The sequence below is a fragment of the Corythoichthys intestinalis genome, chromosome 1 (assembly GCF_030265065.1).
Source record: "Corythoichthys intestinalis isolate RoL2023-P3 chromosome 1, ASM3026506v1, whole genome shotgun sequence".
In the NCBI taxonomy this organism is placed as follows: Eukaryota; Metazoa; Chordata; class Actinopteri; order Syngnathiformes; family Syngnathidae; genus Corythoichthys; species Corythoichthys intestinalis.
Window position 1 is genome coordinate 69,536,549 of NC_080395.1, and position 22,421 is coordinate 69,558,969.

At 43.9% G+C, this 22,421-nt stretch overlaps 1 protein-coding gene across 1 annotated transcript in view; it reads left to right on the plus strand.

Annotated features, from left to right (window-relative positions):
* Positions 1-22,421, plus strand: part of LOC130912442 (phospholipid-transporting ATPase ABCA1-like) — a 383,631-nt gene that overhangs the window by 122,264 nt on the left and 238,946 nt on the right. Inside the window, exon 18 of the mRNA XM_057830543.1 lies at positions 535-674. Within this exon, the coding sequence (XP_057686526.1) occupies positions 535-674 (140 nt within the window). The remainder of the gene's footprint in view (positions 1-534; positions 675-22,421) is intronic.

The following is a 22,421-nucleotide window of genomic DNA, read 5'->3' on the forward strand; positions in this document are numbered from 1 at the left end:
TGTAGCTCAATTAGAGTACCTTTTCATGATATGCACATTTTTGTAGATAGGAATTTGGGGTTTTCATGAGCTGCTTGCCAAATTCATCAGTATTAAAACAATAAAAGACCTGAAATATTTCAGTTGGTATGGAATGAATCTAAAAAACATGAAATTTCCTTTTTTTTTTTTTTTTTTTAATCTGCACATATTTTTGCTAAATTTGATCCGTCAATTAACTTGGCCTGAAAATACTAAACCTTTGCAAGTATATTGTTTTCATGTCATGATTGATCCGTTTTCAAGTTTGGGTATGGCATAAGTACCATTGATTTTTGCATACGAAAATTTGAAAACGGGTCGATTATGACCCCAGCACAATACGAGGGTTAAATAAAAGCTCTGAAAAAAACATTTAATTGCACTAAGGATTCATCTGGAAATTTACCTGAAAACCCAGCATTCCTAACATTTTATGAGTGTCGTTATGTCATGAATAAACTGATTTATCAACCACTGTAACCTTCATCATATCTCTGCATCCCCACAACATAGTATGACGGTGCAAGAGCATTTGTGGTTTTATGGATGTCTCAGGGGCATATCTAAAAAAGAAGTAAAGGCTCGCCTCAATTCTTGGCTCAAAGATGTTGGACTGCTTCACAAACGTCAGGAACAGACAAAATTCCTCTCTGGTGAGCTTATTGACTTTCTATATACTCTAACCATTTTTATATGATCTATTCACAAAGTGATTTCTGCATATCCTTACCAGTGTGTGGGGTTTTACCAATGTTTTTCCCTTTGCTGCCCCAACTTAATGCCAACCAGTGTTGGGCACGTTACTTTAAAAAAGTAATTAGTTACAGTTACTCACTGCTTCTTCCAAAAAGTAACTGAGTTAGTAACTGAATTACTCTATAATAAAATGTTGTATGAAATTTCAGGTTCACGGTGAATCAGTAATGGGCACACTTTTGCTCAATAGACAATGTTTATTTATGACAATGTTACGTTCGTGAGCAGAGAACCCTAAAGCAGGCACATGAGATGGCGTGGTAAGGAGTCAAAAAGTTTATTTGTTCCCGAGTCGTGGTGTTCTTCGTTGAAGAGAGCCTGGGCGAAGGTAGCAAAAGACGTGAGGCGTTGGCGGGATCCTAGGACAAGGCAAAAGGTCGATGATCAGATAAGGTCAATCAAAAACTTTCAAAACGCGAGAAGGCACTAACAGTATACTGAAAGAGACGATCCAGCGACGTGGTGGAGCTCTGGCTGGCTTATATAGGCTGGTGATGGTGATTGCTGACAGCTGCCGTCGCTCCACCCGTCAGGTGCTGGGCCTGTAATTGGATGACACACACAGCGACACACCTGCCCAGCCCTGGGCCTGACAGTACCCCCCCCTCTACGTGCGTCTCCGGGCGCACGACGCAAAGAATCCGGGTGGGCCCGATGGAAATCCCGGATAAGGGAACGACAGAGGATCTGGCGCGCCGGGACCCAACTACGCTCCTCCGGGCCATAGCCCTCCCAATCCACCAAGTACTGCAGGCCGCGGCCCCGGCGGCGGACATCCAGGAGCCGCTCCACCCTGAAGGCCGGATGCCCGTCGATCGACAGAGGCGGCGGAGGGGGCGGAATAGGGGGGGACAAGGGACTCACCCCCACAGGTTTCACCTGGGACACGTGAAAGGTGGGATGGACCCGAAGGGCTGCTGGAAGCTTAAGGCGAACGGCGCATGGGTTGACCACCTTGACGATCTCGTAAGGGCCGACGAATCGAGGGGCCAACTTCCTTGATTCCGTCTTGAGCGGCAGATCCCTGGAGGACAGCCAGACCTTTTGGCCAACTTTGTAGGCAGGTGCTGGGGCACGGCGACGGTTGGCCTGTTCTTGGGTACGTGTGGACGACTGACTGAGTGCAGCACGGGCTTGATCCCAGATCTTGGCACACTCGGCAAGGTGTGCTTGTACCGAAGGGACGGCAATCTCAGCCTCCATAGATGGGAACAAGGGAGGTTGGTAGCCGAGTGAGCACTGGAAGGGGGACAGATTGGAAGATGCGTTAGGTAGCGAGTTATGTGCGTACTCAACCCAGGGCAGCTGATCACTCCAGGTAGTCGGCCGGGCCTGGGTGGTGCAACGGAGTGCTGCCTCTAGCTGCTGGTTCGCGCGTTCACATTGTCCATTGGTCTGGGGGTGAAAACCAGAGGAGAGACTTGTAGCAATACCAAGAGCGGAGCAGAAGGCTGACCAGACGTGGGAGGTGAACTGGGGCCCGCGGTCTGAGACTATGTCGGCTGGAATCCCGTGTAGGCGAAACACGTGCTCGACCAGTAAGTCTGCGGTCTCCTTGGCTGTGGGGAGTTTTCTGAGGGCGACAAAGTGAGCAGCTTTGGAGAAACGGTCAACAATGGTTAAAATGACAGTATGACCCCGAGATGGCGGGAGTCCAGTGACAAAGTCCATGGCAATGTGAGACCAAGGACGGCTTGGTATCGGCAACGGGAGGAGCAGGCCTGAGCTCGGCTTGGTGGATGACTTGCTACGGGCACACACGTGGCAGGCAGAGACAAAGGACCGGCAATCCTCCCTCATGGTGGGCCACCAGAAACGCTGGCGCAAAACAGCCAAGGTGCGGGTGATGCCAGGGTGGCAAGTCAGGCGGGAGGTGTGTGCCCACTCCAGCAGCTTGGGGAGGAGTGATTCAGGGACAAACAGATCACTCTGTGTTCCCTGTCGGGGGTCCGGATACTGGCCCTGAGCCGCCAAAACCTCAGCCTCCAGGTCCGTCATTGCTGCAGCTACCACGCAGGATGGTGGGAGGATATGTGCGGGTACCTCTTCGGAGTCGACGGGTTGGTAAAGGCGGGACAGGGCATCTGCCTTCCCATTCTTTGAGCCTGGGACATAGAACAAGGTGAAATCGAATCTGCTAAAAAACATGGCCCACCTGGCTTGACGGGGGTTCAGCCTGCGGGCTGACTTGAGATATTCTAGATTCTTGTGGTCTGTCCAAACCACAAAGGGATGTTGTGCACCTTCCAGCAGGTGGCGCCATTCCTCCAGGGCTAACTTTACAGCTAGCAGCTCACGATCCCCAATGGCGTTGTTACGTTCTGCGGGACTGAGCCTATGGGAGAAGTAGGCACAGGGGTGTACTTTCCCATCCCCCAGCCTACGCTGTGAGAGGACAGCACCCACCCCCAGCTCAGATGCATCCACCTCCACGATGTATTGCAGTGTGGGGTCCGGATGAGCGAGCACAGGGGCCGACGTGAAGCGGGCCTTAAGGTCGCAGAAGGCAGTCTCGGCGGCATCAGACCACCGGAACGGAGTGTTGGTGGAAGTGAGGGCCGTGAGAGGGGCTGCTATCTGGCTATAGTTGCGTATGAATCGCCGGTAAAAGTTCGCAAACCCCAGGAAGCGCTGCAGCTGTTTCCGGTTGCCCGGCCTGGGCCACTGGGAGACAGCGGTGACCTTTGCGGGATCCATCCGGAGTTCCCCGTCGGCCACGACGAACCCAAGAAAGGAAGTCTCATGGACATGGAAGGCACACTTCTCAGCCTTCACGTAGAGGCGATTCTCCAGGAGCCTTTGCAGCACCTGCCGCACGTGCCGCTCGTGCTCTGCCGGGGTACGAGAGTAGATCAGTATGTCATCCAGATAGACAAAAACGAACCTGTTCAACATGTCCCGAAGGACATCGTTGACGAGGGCCTGGAACACGGCAGGCGCGTTGCAGAGGCCAAATGGCATCACCAGATATTCGAAATGGCCCAGGGTGGTGATGAAGGCGGTCTTCCATTCATCCCCCTCTCTGATGCGAACCAGGTGGTAGGCATTTCGGAGATCCAGCTTGGTGAAAATGCGGGCGCCATGGAGCGGCGTGAAGGCAGAATCAATAAGTGGCAGAGGGTACCTGTTCTTGATGGTGATAGCGTTCAGACCACGGTAGTCAATGCAGGGCCGTAACTTGCCATCCTTTTTCCCAGTGAAAAAGAAGCCTGCACCAACCGGGGAAGAGGAGGGTCGGATGATGCCTGCAGCCAATGAGTCGGCGATGTATCTCTCCAGGGCCTCCTGCTCGGGCTGCGAGATGTTGTAAAGGCGTCCCGTAGGCAGAGTGGCACCCGGCCGGAGCTCAATGGCGCAATCATAGGGGCAATGAGGAGGAAGAGCGGCTGCGTGGTCCTTGCTGAAGACTAGTGCAAGGTCATGGTAACAGTTAGGAACGGCAGAGAGGTCAGGCGTGGGTGGCGTTGGAGCTGGTCTAGAGGGAACAAGAGCAGACTGCAAACAATTTGTGTGACACGTGGGACTCCATGCTATCAGCTTGGGGTGAGACCAGTCAATACTTGGGTTGTGCACTCTGAGCCAAGGAAGGCCCAGCACTAAGGGTGTGCGTGGGCAATCAAAAGCATAAAAAGCGGTTACCTCACGATGATTCCCGGAGAGGCAGAGGTTAATGGGCTCTGTTTGGTGTTCCACTCGGCACAGCAGCTGCCCGTTGAGTGCGGTGGTTCTCAAAGGAGTGTCCAACTGGCGTGTTTTGATGCCCAATTGTGAGACGATTGAGCGGTCGATGAAGCTCTCGTCCGCCCCGCAATCGACCAACGCAGCAACTTCGCAGTTCCGGCCGTCCCATGCGAGGGAAGCCGGCAGCAGGAGACGGCGGGAGGAATTGATCATCGTTTGGCTCGCCAACACCTCCCTTCCTATTGGCGAGCCTGATCTTTTACTGGGCGGGCTGGGCAGGCCCGCAGGATATGATCACTACCACCGCAATAGAAACACAAACTTGAGCGGAGTCTGTGCAAGCGCTCCTCCGCCGAGAGCCTGGCCCGGCCCAGTTGCATGGGCTCCGAGCCCCCTGCTGGGGGAGAGGCTACCACTGCAGGCGGTGACACCGGGACGGGCTTCTCCGATGCAGTCGTGGGGGCAGCAAGTGGGAAGTCACGCCGCTGCCGTCTACGCTCTCGGAGTCGACAGTCAATCTTGATTGCCAGGCTAACGAGCGCGTCGAGAGAGGCAGGTTCATCACGGGACGCCAGCTCGTCCTTCAAGGACTCCCTAAGGCCGCCTACGAATACTTCCTGGAGGGCTTCTTCATTGAACCCGCTTTCGGCCGCGAGGGTACGGAATTCCACAGCGTATTCCGCCACGCTGCGAGCACCTTGGCGAAGCGACATCAAGCGCTTAGCAGCCTCCTTACCGCGCACCGGGTGGTCAAATACCTTTCGCATTTCCTCCGTGAAGCTGGCATATGAGGAACATGCTGCTGAACCCCTTACCCACTCGGCGCTTGCCCACGATAAGGCGTTGCCGCGAAGACATCCAATGAGGTAGGCAATCTTGGCTCGGTCGTTGGCATATGTGAGGCTTTGCTGCTCGAACACGAGGCCACATTGGACCAGGAATGCCTTGCAAGCCCCCAGATCGCCATCATAGGGAGCGGGCGTCGGCACCATGGGTTCACGCAGGGGCGGAGCTGGTGGTGTTGCAAACGGGGCAGGTGCTCGTTGAGGTGACGGAGGTCGTTGAGCGTGTGGCAAGGGCGTGAGCTGGGCTTGCAGTGAAAGCAGCGTTTGTGAGATATTTGATACCTGGGTGAGGAGGTAATGGATAGCCTGGTTGTGCTGTTCCATGAGTGGAGCGGGTTGGTGCGGGGGCGTCTGTTCCGTGCCTGCGGGGTCCATATTGTGGCTGGATCGTGCTGTACGTTCGTGAGCAGAGAACCCTAAAGCAGGCACATGAGATGGCGTGGTAAGGAGTCAAAAAGTTTATTTGTTCCCGAGTCGTGGTGTTCGTCGTTGAAGAGAGCCTGGGCGAAGGTAGCAAAAGACGTGAGGCGTTGGCGGGATCCTAGGACAAGGCAAAAGGTCGATGATCAGATAAGGTCAATCAAAAACTTTCAAAACGCGAGAAGGCACTAACAGTATACTGAAAGAGACGATCCAGCGACGTGGTGGAGCTCTGGCTGGCTTATATAGGCTGGTGATGGTGATTGCTGACAGCTGCCGTCGCTCCACCCGTCAGGTGCTGGGCCTGTAATTGGATGACACACACAGCCACACACCTGCCCAGCCCTGGGCCTGACAGACAATTGCAGAATATATGTGATTTATTGATTACAATCCCACAAGAACAAGCAAACAGGTATCAAAAACAAGCAAACAAATGGTAACGTGATGCTAGATTTGAGTTTGTCAATTTCAGAATCCCCGCGTTACGTTACAGTACAACTAGTTGTCCCTTAGAAATGAAAATCGCTTACCGTGACAAACGAGTGGGAAGCCAACAACACTCCAGTAAAGCGTCAAAAGGACAAAAGCCATGCGATCCGTACGTGACCCGCTGGTGGACCTCACTGGTCGCCCGGAAATGTTCGGCTTTTATAGGGACGTACCCCCCGGAGGCGAGAGGCCAATTTACGCCCCTGAGCGGCGCGGCCCCGTCCAATCACAAACATTTAAGCTACTTTTGGTTCAGCCCCCTTGAAAAAGGGCTTTTCACATGGGATAAATAAGCTGTGCTGCAACAGATGCCAACAAGTGGTAAATATTATGGGTGCAAAACAAGTTATCTCTATGGGACTCCAGCGTGTAACTATCGGACCCAGGCGTGTAGTAAAACAATACTATGGTGGAAAACAAGTTATCTCGTGAGATTCTCAAACGTGTCTCCTAACTATGGGAACAAGGTGAAAAACAATAGAAGTTGTTACAATCTATGCCACAGAAGCAATCATACATTACAAAAGCATAATGAAATATTTTCCCGCATCATAAAAGTAACTAGTTACCAGGGAAAGTAACTATTTTCGTTACTTTAAAAAGAAGTTGTGGTATGTGAAAGAATTTGAAATTTTCTTTGCAGTATTCGAGTCAGTTGAATAGAGAAGAACACAGGTAGTTGTGTTATAGAACCTTGTGATATTTATTGCACCTCACCAGAAACAGATTTATCCTACACTTGAAGTGCAACAAAAACAGATTTGAATTGCTTACCGCAGATGTCGACAAAAGCTTCGCCTCGGGACATAAATTACAATTTACATGCACGTTATTTCCTTTAATTCCGACCAACTTGAAATAATGTTTATATCTCCACCTCATAACGGACAAATTTTCCTCTGAATGCTCTGCCATCATATCCCTCTGCATCTGTTTTGCGTGTGTGTGTTTGCCGCACGCGCTGTTCCGGTCTGTGTGTGAAAACACCGGCTCTGACGTTTTGTTTATTAACAACAAATTCACATATACAAACATAGGGTGAGACAATTCACATATAAACAACCGGCTCTGAAGTGCGTGTGCTATTAGGCTCGAGTGTTTACGTCACTGAATGGGGGATCACGTGAGATTTGACAACAACGCAGCAATATTGGAAGCAGGTCTGGCTCGTGGGACATTAAACTTTAACTTGCCAGTTCGATAAAGAGAAAAACTCGTTACTAAGGCGAAGAACAGTTATGTGATCAATAACTGTCGACTGGCTTCCACAATTACCCGAAATGGACATTCTGCTGTATTTATTGTTCAGTGTATGTTAGTCAACTCAACAGCGATTCTGAAATTACAAATCGCTACAAAGCTACGAAATGTTTTGCTGCGGATGGGTGCAGGACCTGCACATTATGACCGCATCAAAAGGCAACTCCATCGTTCTTGCAAGGTAGGCTATTTGTGTTTACTATTTTCATTGCCATGAACCTGAACGCACCCCAAGTCTTGGATGACAAATAAACAGAGCAGAGTAGACTCCCTACGGCTAGTAGTTTCTACAATTTTATTCAGAGTAAGTGACGCACCGCTTTTGACCGTCACTAACGGTAATGGCGGAAAAAATAATTAGTTAGATTACCCCGTTACTGAAAAAATAACGCTGTTACGTAATGGCGTAACGCCGTTATTCCCAACACTGATGACAACGGATTACTTAAATAATATTAAAATTGCAATAATTTGAAACGTGTTCATGTTTTTTGTTTCTGATTTATGTGACTTTACAATATGAAAATTGGTGTATAACCTGTCCCACATGGAGGATGATTACAAACTGTAACAGTATAAGGCTAGTTACAATTTAACTATAAAGGCTGGTTGCAAAATGCAACTAGGCCTGCAAGCAGGACTGAATGGGCCCTCGCACTTTGGCGCAACTCGGACGTCACGCAGGTCTGGGTGGTGGCAGACAGCCCCCCTCTAATCATCTAATGAGAACCTAACATGCTTTAAACTCGCTTTTTTTGGGATGAGAAATTGTTTTGAGTTTTCGAGCATGCAATGGCCACAAATTCTGCTGCCACTAGTTGGCGCTACAGAGTCGATGCAAATGGCCACTACTGGACTCTTCAGGGTAAGACTCTCACCAAGCATGGGAAATTTGGAGCAGCTATCATGGATATCGGCCAAGTTATGACTGTTCAAAATGTGTGGAAAGACAGAATGGTGACAGTCATTATCACTTTCCTGTTGGACCCTTCTGCTTCAACCAAACCTCAATCATTTTCATCAGGCATCTGAACACATGTCTTAAGGGTCCCCTTATGCAGGTTTGAGGTAGATTGATTTTTTCCCTTTAGAGGAGGAGTGTGTCCCGTAAAAAAGGGCATTTCCTGTTCCCACTGGGAGGCGTCAGGTACAAATGGTAAATTTTCAATCCAGTCCTGCTCAGGCTGGTATACCTCACAAACATGCCAGATTTAAAATAGATTGAACGTTGTATGAGGGAGTTATCAGTAATTTTCCAAATTCGGTGTTTTGGCGAAAAAATGGCCGACTTTGGCACCCCGCCCAGGTCAGGCCCGTGAATGAAAACACACCATTTTGATAACTTAGGATTTCATATGCCTCATGAACAGTCTCCCCAATTTTGAGGATGATCAAACTAATTCCCTAGGTGCCAAGGTCTAAAATGTGCTCACTGTAAATCGATAAAAATTTCACATTCAATCCAAAATACCCGATTTCCTGTTGGGTTTGGAATACGCATGCAAGAGACTTTTTGGAGCAGTTTTGTACAACATATTGACTCTCCGAATTTCATCCCTCTACGTTGAAAAAACCTAAATGGAGAGGCCTTTTTGAAAATTTCAAGGGGGCGCCACTGAGCCATTTTGTTACATTTTTTTGTAATGTCGCAAGATTATCAAAATCCACGCAAAGCCGCATGTATGTGCACAATTTGGTGAGTTTTCGTGCATGTTCAGGCCTCCAAATGTAAACTCTACTACAAATGGATAAAAATTTCACATTCGATCCAAAATACCCGATTTTCTGTTGGATTTGGAAAATGGGTGCAAGAGACTTTTTGGAACAGTTTTGCATAAGGTATGGACTCTCCAAATTTCGTTGCTCTACATTGAAAAAACCCAATAGGAAAGGCCTTTTTTAAAACTCCTTTCTGTCGCCACTAGTTGGCACTGTAGAGTTGATGCAAATTACCCATACAAGACCCTTCAGGGTATGACTCTCAACAAGCACGGGAAGTTTATCGCAGATATGTTGTATATCTGCTGAGTTATGACTGTTCAAAGTTTTTTGCGAGGCAAATTGTTGACGGTCATTTTCACTTTCCTGTTTGGACCCCTCCGCTTCAACGAAACCTCAATATTTTTCATCAGACACCTGAACACAGGTCTTAAGGCTCCCCTGATGCAGGTTTGAGGTCAACAGATTTTTTTCCCTTGGAGGAGGAACCTGTCGCGTAAAAAAAGGCATTTCCTGTTCTCACTAGGGGACGCTAGGCCTAATGGGTAATATTTCAATGCACTCGTGTTAAGGGTGGAATACCGCACATACATACCAGATATGAAAAAGATTGAACGTTGTGTCAAGGAACTATTAGTCATTTACTGAATTTGTCATTTTGCCAAAAAAATGGCCGACTTTGGCACCACGCCCAGGTCAGACCAGTGAATGAAAGCGCACCATTTTGAAAACTTAAGCTCTCATATGTCTCCTGAACATTCTCACCAATTTTGAAGATGATCCAACTAACTCCCTCGGCGAAAAGGTCTCAAATGTGCACCCTTTAAATCGATAAAAATTTCATATTTGATCAGAAATAACCGATTTCCTGTTGGGTTTGGAATACAAGTGTATATGCTTTTTTGGAGCGGTTTTGGACAAGGTATAGACCCCCCCAAATTTTATCGCTCTACGCTGACAGACCCTAATGTTATAGGACAATTTTAAAATTTCAAGGGGGCGCCACTGAGCCATTTTGTTACATTTTTTTGCAACGTTGCAAAATTATCGAAATTTACAATTTTCCGCACATATGTGCAAATTTTGGTGACTTTTCGTGCATGTTCAGGCCTCCAAATTGGCTGTTTTCATTTGCCATGAAAAAAAAAAAAATAATAACTAGGCCTACAAGCAGGACTGAACGGGCCCTCGCAATCTAGCGCAACTCGGACGTCATGCAACTCGGACAGTGTGCAGGTCAGGGTGGTGGCAGATCGTCCTCTCTAATCATCTCATTAGAACCTAACATGTGCGAAAGTTGCCTCTTTACATTCACACACCTAAGAGATAAAAACCCCTATTGGACAGAGGACTACAAAAAAGGAGCGAATAAAGGGTCATCACAGCAACAGACAGAGACGTGGACATGGGCCGTAAAAAAGGTATTTTAAAAGGTCTTGAAACTACAATGACCAACCTGAAAAGAACTGGACATATATTTTAAAAAATGAGTGACTTTCTATTGCCACTAGTTGGCGCTGTAGGGTTGATGCAAATGACCCCTACAGGACCCTTCAGACTATGACTCAACAAGCACGATATGTTTGGCGCAGATTTGTAGAAGTTATGACTGTTCAAAACTTGTGGTGAGACGAAATGGCTTCAGTCATTTTTACTTCTCCTGTTGGACCCTTCTGCTTCAACCAAACCTCAGTATTTTTCATCAGGCACCTGAACACATGTCTTAAGGCTCCCCTGATGCAGGTTTGAGGTGAATAGATTTTTTTTCCTTGGAGGAGGAGCCTGTTTCGTAAAAAAGGCATTTCCTGTTCCCACTAGGGGGCGCTAGGCCTAATGAGTAATATTTCAATGCACTCGTGTTAAGGGTGGGATGCCGCATATACATGCCAGATATGAAAAAGATTGAACGTTGTTTCAAGGAGCTATTAGTCCTTTACTGAATTTGTCATTTTGCCGAAAAAATGGCCGACTTTGGCACCACGCCCAGGTCAGACCCATGAATGAAAACGCACCATTTTGAAAAGTTTAGATTTCATATGTCTCCTGAATTGTCTAACCAATTTTGAAGATGATCCAACTGATTCCCTCCGTGACAAGGTCTCAAATGTGCACCCTGTTAATTGATAAAAATTTCACATTCGATCCAAAATACCCGATTTCCTGTTGGGTTTGGAATATGGGTGCAAGAGACTTTTTGGAGCAGTTTTGCACAAGGTATCGACTCCCCAAATGTCATTGCTCTACGTTAAAAAAACCTAATAGGAAACGCCTTTTTGAAAAATTCAAGGGGGCGCCACTGAGCCATTTTGTTACATTTTTTTGTAACGTTGCAAGATTATCGAAATCCACACAAAGCCGCATGTATGTGCAAAATTTGGTGAGTTTTTGTGCATGTCCAGGCCTCCAAATGTAAACTGTACTAGAAATGGACAGAAATTTCACATTCGATCCAAAATACCCGATTTTCTGTTGGATTTGGAATATGGGTGCAAGAGGCTTTTTTGAGCAGTTAGGCATAAGGTATCTACTCCCCAAATTTCATTGCTCTACGTTGAAAAAACCCAATAGGAAAGGCCTTTTTTAAAACTCCTTTCTGTCGCCACTAGTTGGCACTGTAGAGTTGATGCAAATGACCCCTACAGGACCCTTCAGGGTATGACTCTCAACAAGCATGGGAAGTTTGGCGCAGATATGTTGTATATCTGCTGAGTTATGACTGTTCAAAGTATTTTGCGAGACAAATTGTTGACGATCATTTTCACTTTCATGTTTGGACCCCTCCGCTTCAACGAAACCTCAATATTTTTCATCAGGCACCTGAACACAGGTCTTAAGGCTCCCCTGATGCAGGTTTGAGGTCAACAGATTTTTTTCCCTTGGAGGAGGAACCTGTCTCGTAAAAAAAGGCATTTCCTGTTCTCACTAGGGGGCGCTAGGCCTAATGGGTAATATTTCAATGCAGTCGTGTTCAGGCTGGGATACCGCATATACATGGCAGATATGAAAAAGATTGAAAGTTGTGTCAAGGAATTATTAGCCATTTACTGAATTCGGTGTTTTGCCGAAAAAATGGCCAACTTTGGCACCACGCCCAGGTCAGACCCGTGAATGAAAACACACCATTTTAGAAACTTAAGATCTCATATGTCTCCTGAACAGTCTCACCAATTTTGAAGATGATCCAACTAACTCCCTCGGCGAAAAGGTCTCAAATGTGCACCCTGTAAATCGATAAAAATTTCATATTCGATCCAAAATAACCGATTTCCTGTTGGGTTTGGAATATGGGTGCCAATGCTTTTTTGAAGCGGTTTTAGACAAGGTATAGACTCCCCAAATTTTATTGCTCTACGCCAGGGGTCAGCAACCTTTTTGGTGTGGCGTGCCACTTTCAAATTTTCTTGTCAATCAGTGTGCCACACCAAGATAAATGACGCACATCCGAATTTTTATATCCAACAGAGCTGTAATTTTACTCCAAAGAAAACAACATGAACATACGTTGAAATCTTACAACTACCATTCTTCTTTAACAAATAACTAAAAAATAAAAGTATATTTTAGAAAATATCAAAACTTGAGCATCATCTTATGTAAACATATCACACACACACAACCCAGCATGAAAAGGGGAACAAGCGTGATTCTCAGTGCAGGTCTCTCACAGTACAGAGCGGGCTGTTTTAACCTTCAAAGTCAGGCGACTACTTTGTCTTTTTCACTAACAGTGAATTCTATGCACAATTTTAGATTTTATATAACAAATACAAAAGATGACTACCTTAATGTGATCCCTGGCCCTGTTTTCCATGAATTTCATGTTTCGTCTTGTAGTTGCGTTTGACACTTGTTATGCGACACAAACACAACGCTCCCGAGGCATAATGCACAGAGCAAGCGGAAGTAACCAGCCAACCAGTTGTTACCGGCACCCCCAAGGGGCCGCTGTCCCCTACAGTATGACCAGCTTACTAGTTAAGCGTAAGAAAAAGAGAGGCAGGGAGCAAGGTGTTGAGAGAGAGTTGTGCGAAGAGCGCCATGAAAAGTGGCTGTGTCCCATGCTGGTTTTAGTTTTGTTAATAAAAGTCTCCAGCAAAATACCATCCAACGTGTCACTGTGTTTTTATACACATCACCACCTCTCTGAAGTAATAAGCACCGGGCGAATCGACGACAACAAGCCACGTTAATCGCCTGTCCACTACACCCTACGGTGCAGAGTTGCAATTACCAAAAAGTGCAATTGGTAACACAGTGTACTTCCGCCAGCTCTCTGATTGGTCGGCTTCGTGACATGTTAGTAGCGTGGGCTGAATTAAACGCGCAGAGAAAAAAAATCCGACAAGCGCAGGAGTCGAGAAATTGGAGAAGAGCTGGAGGTGTGCTCAAAATCAATTATTGCTCGCATATAACGCCACAGGCAGAGTGGGTAAGAGGGGCGGTCCCGTAAAGCCCCTAAATAACAGGGCGCGCAACTGAAAATGCCTTAATTTCCGGTAAAAAGGCACATTGTAAATGGGCTCGCTTCCGCTATCCAAACAGCTAAACATGAAAAGGTTCACACTCCGGATGTTTTCAGTAATCCTTTATGTGTCTCTTTTCTTTTTTATGAAACTAAAACAATGAAAAAATACATGCAATCAGCAACAATGCTGCAAATAACAAAAATGCCATCCATATATGCAAACGCAATTAGCCTGTATTCAGTAGTTCTTAATTAGAAATATCAAACACATTTCCCCTCAAACATGCAACCTAAAGACAATATAAAGAGTGTAATTCTCAATTTGACAACAAAACACTCACAGACGTTGCTCTAAAGAACACAAATGCCACTCAAGTTGTGAGAGTGGAGCTGCCATGTAACACACTGAATCCCATTAGAAGAACTTCCTATTTGCATTTTTCTTCTACTGTTTTAGAACCAATAAATAAAACGGCCACAAGATGGGGCGCTTGAGCAAGTGATAAAGATACAACCGACAATGAACATAACACGCATTTTTTTTTTTTTTTTTTTGCCATGCCCTCGCGTGTCACTGGTTAACCCTTCGCGTGCCAGTGCTGACACGCGTGTCATAGGTTGCCGACCCCTGCTCTACGCTGACAAACCCTAATGTTATAGGCCAATTTTAAAATTTCAAGGGGGCGCCACTGAGCCATTTTGTTACAATTTTTTGCAACGTTGTTAAATTATCGAAATTTACAATTTTCCGCACGTATGTGCAAATTTTGGTGACTTTTCGCGCATGTTCAGGCCTCCAAATTGGCCGTTTTCATTTGCCCTGAAAAAAAATAAAATAAAATAAAAAAAATAAATAATCCTTTGCAAAACAATAGGGCCTTCGCACGCCTAGTGCTCGGGCCCTAATAATAATAATCCTTTGCAAAACAATAGGGCCTTCGCACGCCTAGTGCTCGGGCCCTAATAATCCTTTGCAAAACAATAGGGCCTTCGCACGCGTAGTGCCTGGGCCCTAACTATAACATTTACTGTACATGAAGGCTATTTCAAGAGCGTAGGTTTGGTCTCAATATTGATGGGGATGATATAACGGGCTACATTTCTTACCAATAAGAAACCAATTAATTGATAGGCTAAATGATTAATGCAAAATAAATCTGTATTGACTTATACTATTTTTCATATGCAAATTTTTAGTATAACGTTTTAATCTGATATTTTTTTTTCTTAAATTTAGTCGAATAATTTTCTTCATCTTGTTTAGTAAATACTACCATTTGCTCTTATTAAGCCCAATAATCTAAAAGTCGGTCATTTTTCATCTACCGTATTTTTCGGACTCGCAGTCGAAGTCGCAGTTTTTTTCATAGTTTGGCTGGGGGTGCGACTTATACTCAGGAGCGACTTATGTGTGAAATTATTAACACATTATGATATCATTTCACATATTATTTTGGTGTTTTGGAGTGTCACTGATGGTTTGGTAAACTTGTTAGCATGTTGTTTATGCAATAGTTATCTGAATAACTCTTAATAGCTATGGCCACGTTCGCGTTCTGCCTTTGGCAAAATGTGTTCAATTGTATTATTGACTTTTTTATATTGAAATGCATGCTTTTAGTTTGTGGCGCTTTCACGCCCACGTGGGGGCGCACTCGCACTTGTTTACGCGAAGAAAAGCGCTCACACGCCATAAGAAAACTGACAGCTACGCAGTGTCTCTGAGCGAGTGGGCGAGAGAGAGAGAGAGAGACACGGCTGCGAACTTACGTTCATTGTTTATGCTTGTAAAATGTCTTTACAGAGGCAACGCCTGTGTGTATTATCTTTTCTGTTGTTGATGTGTGTTTTCCACCCGCGATCGGACACTTAGAGCCAGTTGTGTGGTTGTTTGAACGATGTGCTAATGCTAGCGGACGCATGCTAACCGTTTTTGTCATTGCTGTTATAGAGCTAATTATCATTTACAGTGGGGAGAAGAAGTATTTGATATTGGCAGTGTATCAAATACTTGTTCTCCCCAGTGTATTTATGATGATGCGAAACTGTGTGGTATCAAAGACGAAATTGATTCAGCAAATTATACGGACGTCCAGCATCGTAATTTGGGAGTTTAGCTTGCTTTATAGCCAGGACCGAGCCGTAGCGTCCTGGTGAGGACAGTATATTCACATTTCGTTGTTCATGCATCATGTAACATCATACTGTACACTTATTCAGCATGTTGTTCTCTATTTTATTTTTATATTAAATTGCCTTTCAAGATGACATACAGTGCCTTGCAAAAGTATTCGGCCCCCTTGAATCTTGCAACCTTTCGCCACATTTCAGGCTTCAAACATAAAGATAGGAAATTTAATTTTTTTGTCAAGAATCAACAACAAGTGGGACACAATCATGAAGTGGAACAACATTCATTGGATAATTTAAACTTTTTTAACAAATAAAAAACTGAAAAGTGGGGCGTAAAATATTATTCGGCCCCTTTACTTTCAGTGCAGCAAACTCACTCCAGAAGTTCAGTGAGGATCTCTGAATTAGCCAATGTTGTCCTAAATGACCGATGATGATAAATAGAATCCACCTGTGTGTAATCAAGTCTCCGTATAAATGCACCTGCTCTGTGATAGTCTCAGGGTTCTGTTTAAAGTGCAGAGAGCATTATGAAAACCAAGGAACACACCAGGCAGGTCCAAGATACTGTTGTGGAGAAGTTTAAAGCCGGATTTGGATACAAAAAGATTTCCCAAGCTTTAAACAACTCAAGGAGCACTGTGCAAGCCATCATATTGAAATGGAAGGAGCATCAGACCACTGCAAATCTACCAAGACCCGGCCGTCCTTCCAAACTTTCTTCTCAAACAAGGAGAAAACTGTTTAGAGATGCAGCCAAGAGGCCCATGATCACTCTGGATGAACTGCAGAGATCTACAGCTGAGGTGGGAGAGTCTGTCCATAGGACAACAATCAGTCGTACACTGCACAAATCTGGCCTTTATGGAAGAGTGGCAAGAAGAAAGCCATTTCTCAAAGATATACATAAAAAGTCTCGTTTAAAGTTTGCCACAAGCCACCAGGGAGACACACCAAACATGTGGAAGAAGGTGCTCTGGTCAGATGAAACCAAAATTGAACTTTTTGGCCACAATGCAAAACGATATGTTTGGCGTAAAAGCAACACAGCTCATCACCCTGAACACACCATCCCCACTGTCAAACATGGTGGTGGCAGCATCATGGTTTGGGCCGGCTTTTCTTCAGCAGGGACAGGGAAGATGGTTAAAATTGACGGGAATATGGATGCAGCCAAATACAGGAACTTTCTGGAAGAAAACCTGTTGGTATCTGCACAAGACCTGAGACTGGGACGGAGATTTATCTTCCAACAGGACAATGATCCAAAACAAAGCCAAATCTACAATTGAATGGTTCAAAAATAAACATATCCAGGTGTTAGAATGGCCAAGTCAAAGTCCAGACCTGAATCCAATCGAGAATCTGTGGAAAGAGCTGAAGACTGCTGTTCACAAACACTCTCCATCCAACCTTACTGAGCTCGATCTGTTTTGCAAGGAAGAATGGGCAAGAATGTCAGTCTCTCGATGTGCAAAACTGATAGAAACATACCCCAAGTAATTGGAGCAAAAGGTGGCGCTACAAAGTATTAACGCAAGGGGGCCGAATAATATTGCACGCCTCTTTTTCAGTTTTTTATTTGTTAAAAAAGTTTAAATTATCCAATAAATTTTGTTCCGCTTCACGATTGTGTCCCACTTGTTGTTGATTCTTGACAAAAAATTAAAATTTTATATCTTTATGTTTGAAGCCTGAAATGTGGCGAAAGGTTGCAAGGTTCAAGGGGGCCGAATACTTTTGCAAGGCACTGTATCTAAGGTAGTGATTTGAATACACCTCAAGATGTCAATTAATTAGAGATCAAGCCAACGAGTGCATTTTGTCCCTCGACTGACGCCGTCGTTTCCGGGTTCATTGTACCTTACGTTCATTTGAGTGTGGGGTTCACAACCTACAAGACTACTGATAATGGCTTCCAGCATCATAGTTTGTATATTGTGACTAAATATTGCCATCCAGTGTATTTGTTGAGCTAAACGCGTTGTCAAAATGTATAGTTTTGCCAAAGTCTGAGTATCTTGATTGTGAATGCCAGTTCTCGTTGCATTGTTGTTTAACCGTGTGAGAATAGGGCCTCATTAATACCAATTGAAGCGCTTTTCTTTTTGTGAACATTATTTTTTTGAGGGATATATTATTTTAGTTGTATTTTCACTATATTATACTTATGTTTGTTCGGATTTGCCGAAGCTTATGCCAATAAACGGCCCTGCCTTTCTCTACCTTAGATCTCAAAGTGCAAAAGGCGTCATTATAATCTGTTGGGCATTAATACATTCATTCGTTTTATGTGTCGCTCATTCACCAAGAAGCAACCGGCAGGACATCTGCTTCCATGTGACAAAAATAAGGTAAGACATCATTAGACGCCATTAGACGTCTCGGTAGAGGCATATTTTTTTTGCGTGTTGTGATGCACGGCCTTGGCTATCAGCAAAAATAATCAAAACTGCTGTGTTGCACTGTATACCCTAACCTAATCATATGCAAAAAAAAAAAAAAAAAGTCCGAAAATAATGAAAATTTAGACAATAATGGCAAAGTCAATTCTATTGTTACAACAATCTAAATGACCTATATAACTGAACACATTATAATGCAAATAAGATTGCTTAAAAGTTGGTGGGGACAATTTGAGCATCCTGTGTTTTGTCCCTACCTTCCCTATGCAAATCTGCGCCCTTGGGCTATTTAGAACAGAATCACATTTTTTCTATTTTCTTAACTCATTCACTCCCAGCCATTTTCACCGGAGCAACCCCTTCGCTCCCAGCCGTTTTACTGGATTTTGAATGATTTTGCAAGGCACTCAGAAAATTCTGTTCTATTGCTATATAAACATTGAACCCACCAAAAGAAAGATTAGACTCTCTTCTTTCAGTAGGAAAAAAAAGTTAGTTCATATCGTTTTCCATTCTTTAGAAATCAGTATTAGAAAATAGCTTAGTTTGGACAATTTTCCAATTTCTGATGAAAAAAACAGAAATTGAGCTTTTTGTAAAAACATACATTTCAAACATAACTTTGCTATTTTTTGCTTTTGTGACATCCTAAACATCTGAATGTTTTCCTTCTACAAAATAACAAACAACAAGAAAAATAGAGCTTTTGATAGCGATGTAACAATGTATTTACACATAGTGTAACTAAACAATTGAACTGAGAGATGCTGTTTATCGGTTTACCTCGGCTTATCGGTAGACGGGGTAAAAATTTATTATCACCACCTGTCTCATCAAGATAATTTTTTTTTTTGTAGTGACCACTACCTCATAACAGAATTCACCTAGGGAACTTGTGTGGGCTATATGCCTTGTGTTTTACATCGTTCTCCACATTTTTTTACGCTTCTTCTTCCAACTTTCGTTTCCTGACTATTACTCTTCATTTATTTCCTTTCATGGTCCGATATGAGTTCTTACCAAATGCGCTACTGCCCTCCAGTGGCCAGTTTTATGACTTTAAAATGGATTTTGAGCATTGTGCTTTGGAGCAAAGTTGCATCAGAACCTAGAGAGGTCTCTTGTGAAAAAAAAAATGTAAAAGACGTATTAATACGTTTTTGGGACACTGAAACAATTAAAAATGGAATGTATTTATACATTTTTGGGAGCAAATGAGTTAAGTACCAGAGATACTACAGTCATGCAAATAGCCTTTTAGCTCCACTCTGCTCTACACTGCGGTTCTCAAGAGTGAACCAGCATGAACTATTCTTCCCAGTGAGGCAGTGCAGAGGGGTGAGAAAACCAGTTGTTATATCTGAGAAAGACGGAAAGTTGATACTTGGTGGGGTTAAGCATCATGCAGGCATTGAGAAACTTAGGATGCGTTTCTTTTCATGTTCACGAAGAAACGCCACGAATCCTGTTTTTCCCCACCATGCACGGAGCACCATCATTGCACACCGGAACAAGTTTGTCCATTGGTAGATTTTTTTTCTTTAGCGAACTCAATGAAGGACATGAATAAATCCTCCCCTCTTGTTGTCCCTTGCGTAGCCAAAACTTTGACTTTCCTCATGTAGTGTGCAGTGTTGTCACGGATTACTTAAAAAAGTAATTTAATTACTGATTACTGATTACACCTCAAAAAAAGTAATCTAGTTACTTTACTGATTACTTTATTGTCAAAGTAACTAACTTTAAAATGTATACTAATTTTCTCCTTTTGCTGCCTCACAATGAAAATAACAGAAAAATGTCATCGCTGAGTTTTTCACAAGGCTTAATCTTTGAGTTATTTAATTAGTCAATGAAGTTGATTTCAACCACCATTGACTCCCCCTAAACCTAACAAATAACTGACAAACTGCACAAAATTTGTTTGAATCAACTCCAACGACTAATTAACCCCCCGCTGACTCCAAGATAAAGCCTAATGTAAAAAATTCTGAACTTCCCCTTTGAAATAAAGACCTAGCTGTTAAAATGTTGACTATAAAAGTTGGAAAGCAATACAAAAAACAACAAAAATTAATGAAGTGAACAAAAATCCTACAACACAGTTTTCATAAAGGGTCGAAATCATTTTTCGAACAGCTCATGTGACTAGCACCTTGGAGACTCTCCTTTGCTTTGCTTCACAAACTACATCAGAGGAAGCAAGATGGATATTTCTAAGAGTTATATATACAGTTGTGGTCAAAAGTTTACATACACTTGTGAAGAACATAATGTCATGGCTCTCTTGAGTTTCCAGTTATTTCTACAACTCTGATTTTTCTCTGATTGAGTGATTGGAACAGATACTTCTTTGTCACAAAAAACATTCATGAAGTTTGGTTCTTTTATGACTTTATTATGGGTGAACAGAAAAAAGTGATCAAATCTGCTGGGTCAAAAATATACATACAGCAGCGCTAACATTTGGTAACATGTCCCTTGGCCATTTTCACTTCAATTAGGCACTTTTGGTAGCCATCCACAAGCTTCTGGTTGAATCTTTGACCACTCCTCTTGACAGAATTGGTGCAGTTCAGTTAAATATGATGGCTTCCTGACATGGACTTGTTTCTTCAGCATTGTCCACAAGTTCTCAATGGGGTTTAAGTCAGGACTTTGGGAAGGCCATTCGAAATAATTCTAGCCTGATTTAGCCATTCCATTACCACTTTTGATGTGTGTTTGGGGTCATTGTCCTGTTGGAACACCCAACTGCGCCCAAGACCCAATCTTCGGGCTGATGACGTTAGGTTATCTTGAAGAATTTGAAGGTAATCCTCCTCCTTCATTATCCCATTTACTTTCTGTAAAGCACCAGCTCCATTGGCAGCAAAACAGCCCAACAGCATAATACTACCACCACCGTGCTTGACGGTAGGCATGGTGTACTTGGGGTTAAAGGCCTCACCTTTTCTCTTCCAAACATATTGTTGGGCATTGTGGTAAAACAGCTCGATTTTTGTTTCGTCTGACCACATAACTTTCCTCCAGAAGGTCTTATCTTTGTCCATGTGATCAGCAGCAAACTTCAGTCGAGCCTTAAGGTGCCGCTTTTGGAGCAAGGGCTTCCTTTTTGCACGGCAGCCTCTCAGTCCATGGAGATGCAAAACACGCTTGACTGTGGACACTGACACCTGTGTTCCAACAGCTTCTAATTCTTGGCAGATCTGCTTTTTGGTGATTCTCAGTTGAATCGTCACCCTCCTGACCAATTTTCTCTCAGCAGCAGGTGATGGCTTGCGTTTTCTTCCTGATCGTGGCAGTGACAAAACAGTGCCATGCACTTTATACTTACAAACAATTGTTTGCACTGTTGCTCTTGGGACCTGCAGCTGCTTTGAAATGGCTCCAAATTACTTTCCTGAAGTCAATGATTCGCTTTTTCAGATCCATGTATGTATATTTTTGACCCAGTAGATTTGATCACTTTTTCTGTTAACCCATAATAAAGTCATAAAAGAACCAAACTTCATGAATGTTTTTTGTGACAAAGAAGTATCTGTTCCAATCACTGTATCGGAGAAAAATCAGAGTTGTAAAAATAACTGGAAACTCAAGAGTGCCATGACATTATGTTCTTCACAAGTGTATGTATATACAGTATTGGCCAAAAGTTTGGAGACACCTCAAAGGTGGATACTTTGAAGAATGTAAAATACAAAACCCGTTTTCAGTTATTGCACTTTTTTTGCCTTTTCACATGTTCAGTATTAGGTTTGATGCCTTCAGTGAGAATTTACAATAGTGGTGAAAATATATAAAACGCAAAAATTATAACGTGTGTCCAAACTTTTGACTTTTGTTTCAGAGTCTTCAACATGCTTTTCCCCCAGGCCCACAAATCTAAAACTCTGCCTATGATTACAAACTCTAACTATAAAATGTACATAATTACACATATTATAAAGGCTTGTTACAAACTGTAGAAGTGCTGGCTGTCTCGTTACCTGTTGGAGTTTTTCCGCATTGTGCTGTAATTCCAACTGCTTCCTTGTTGAATTGGATGTCGAGTTTTTAGCGGTCGACAGTCTTTCTGAGCCAGCGCAGAGTTTGCGACGCACGGAGAGATGTTTGTCATCTTTACTGGACGGATATGCGAAGTAATGGCTATATCTCCAGTGAGCAAATGCAGCCGTTTGTTTTATATCTCCGGCTCCTTTACTGTTGACATCCTGATAGGTA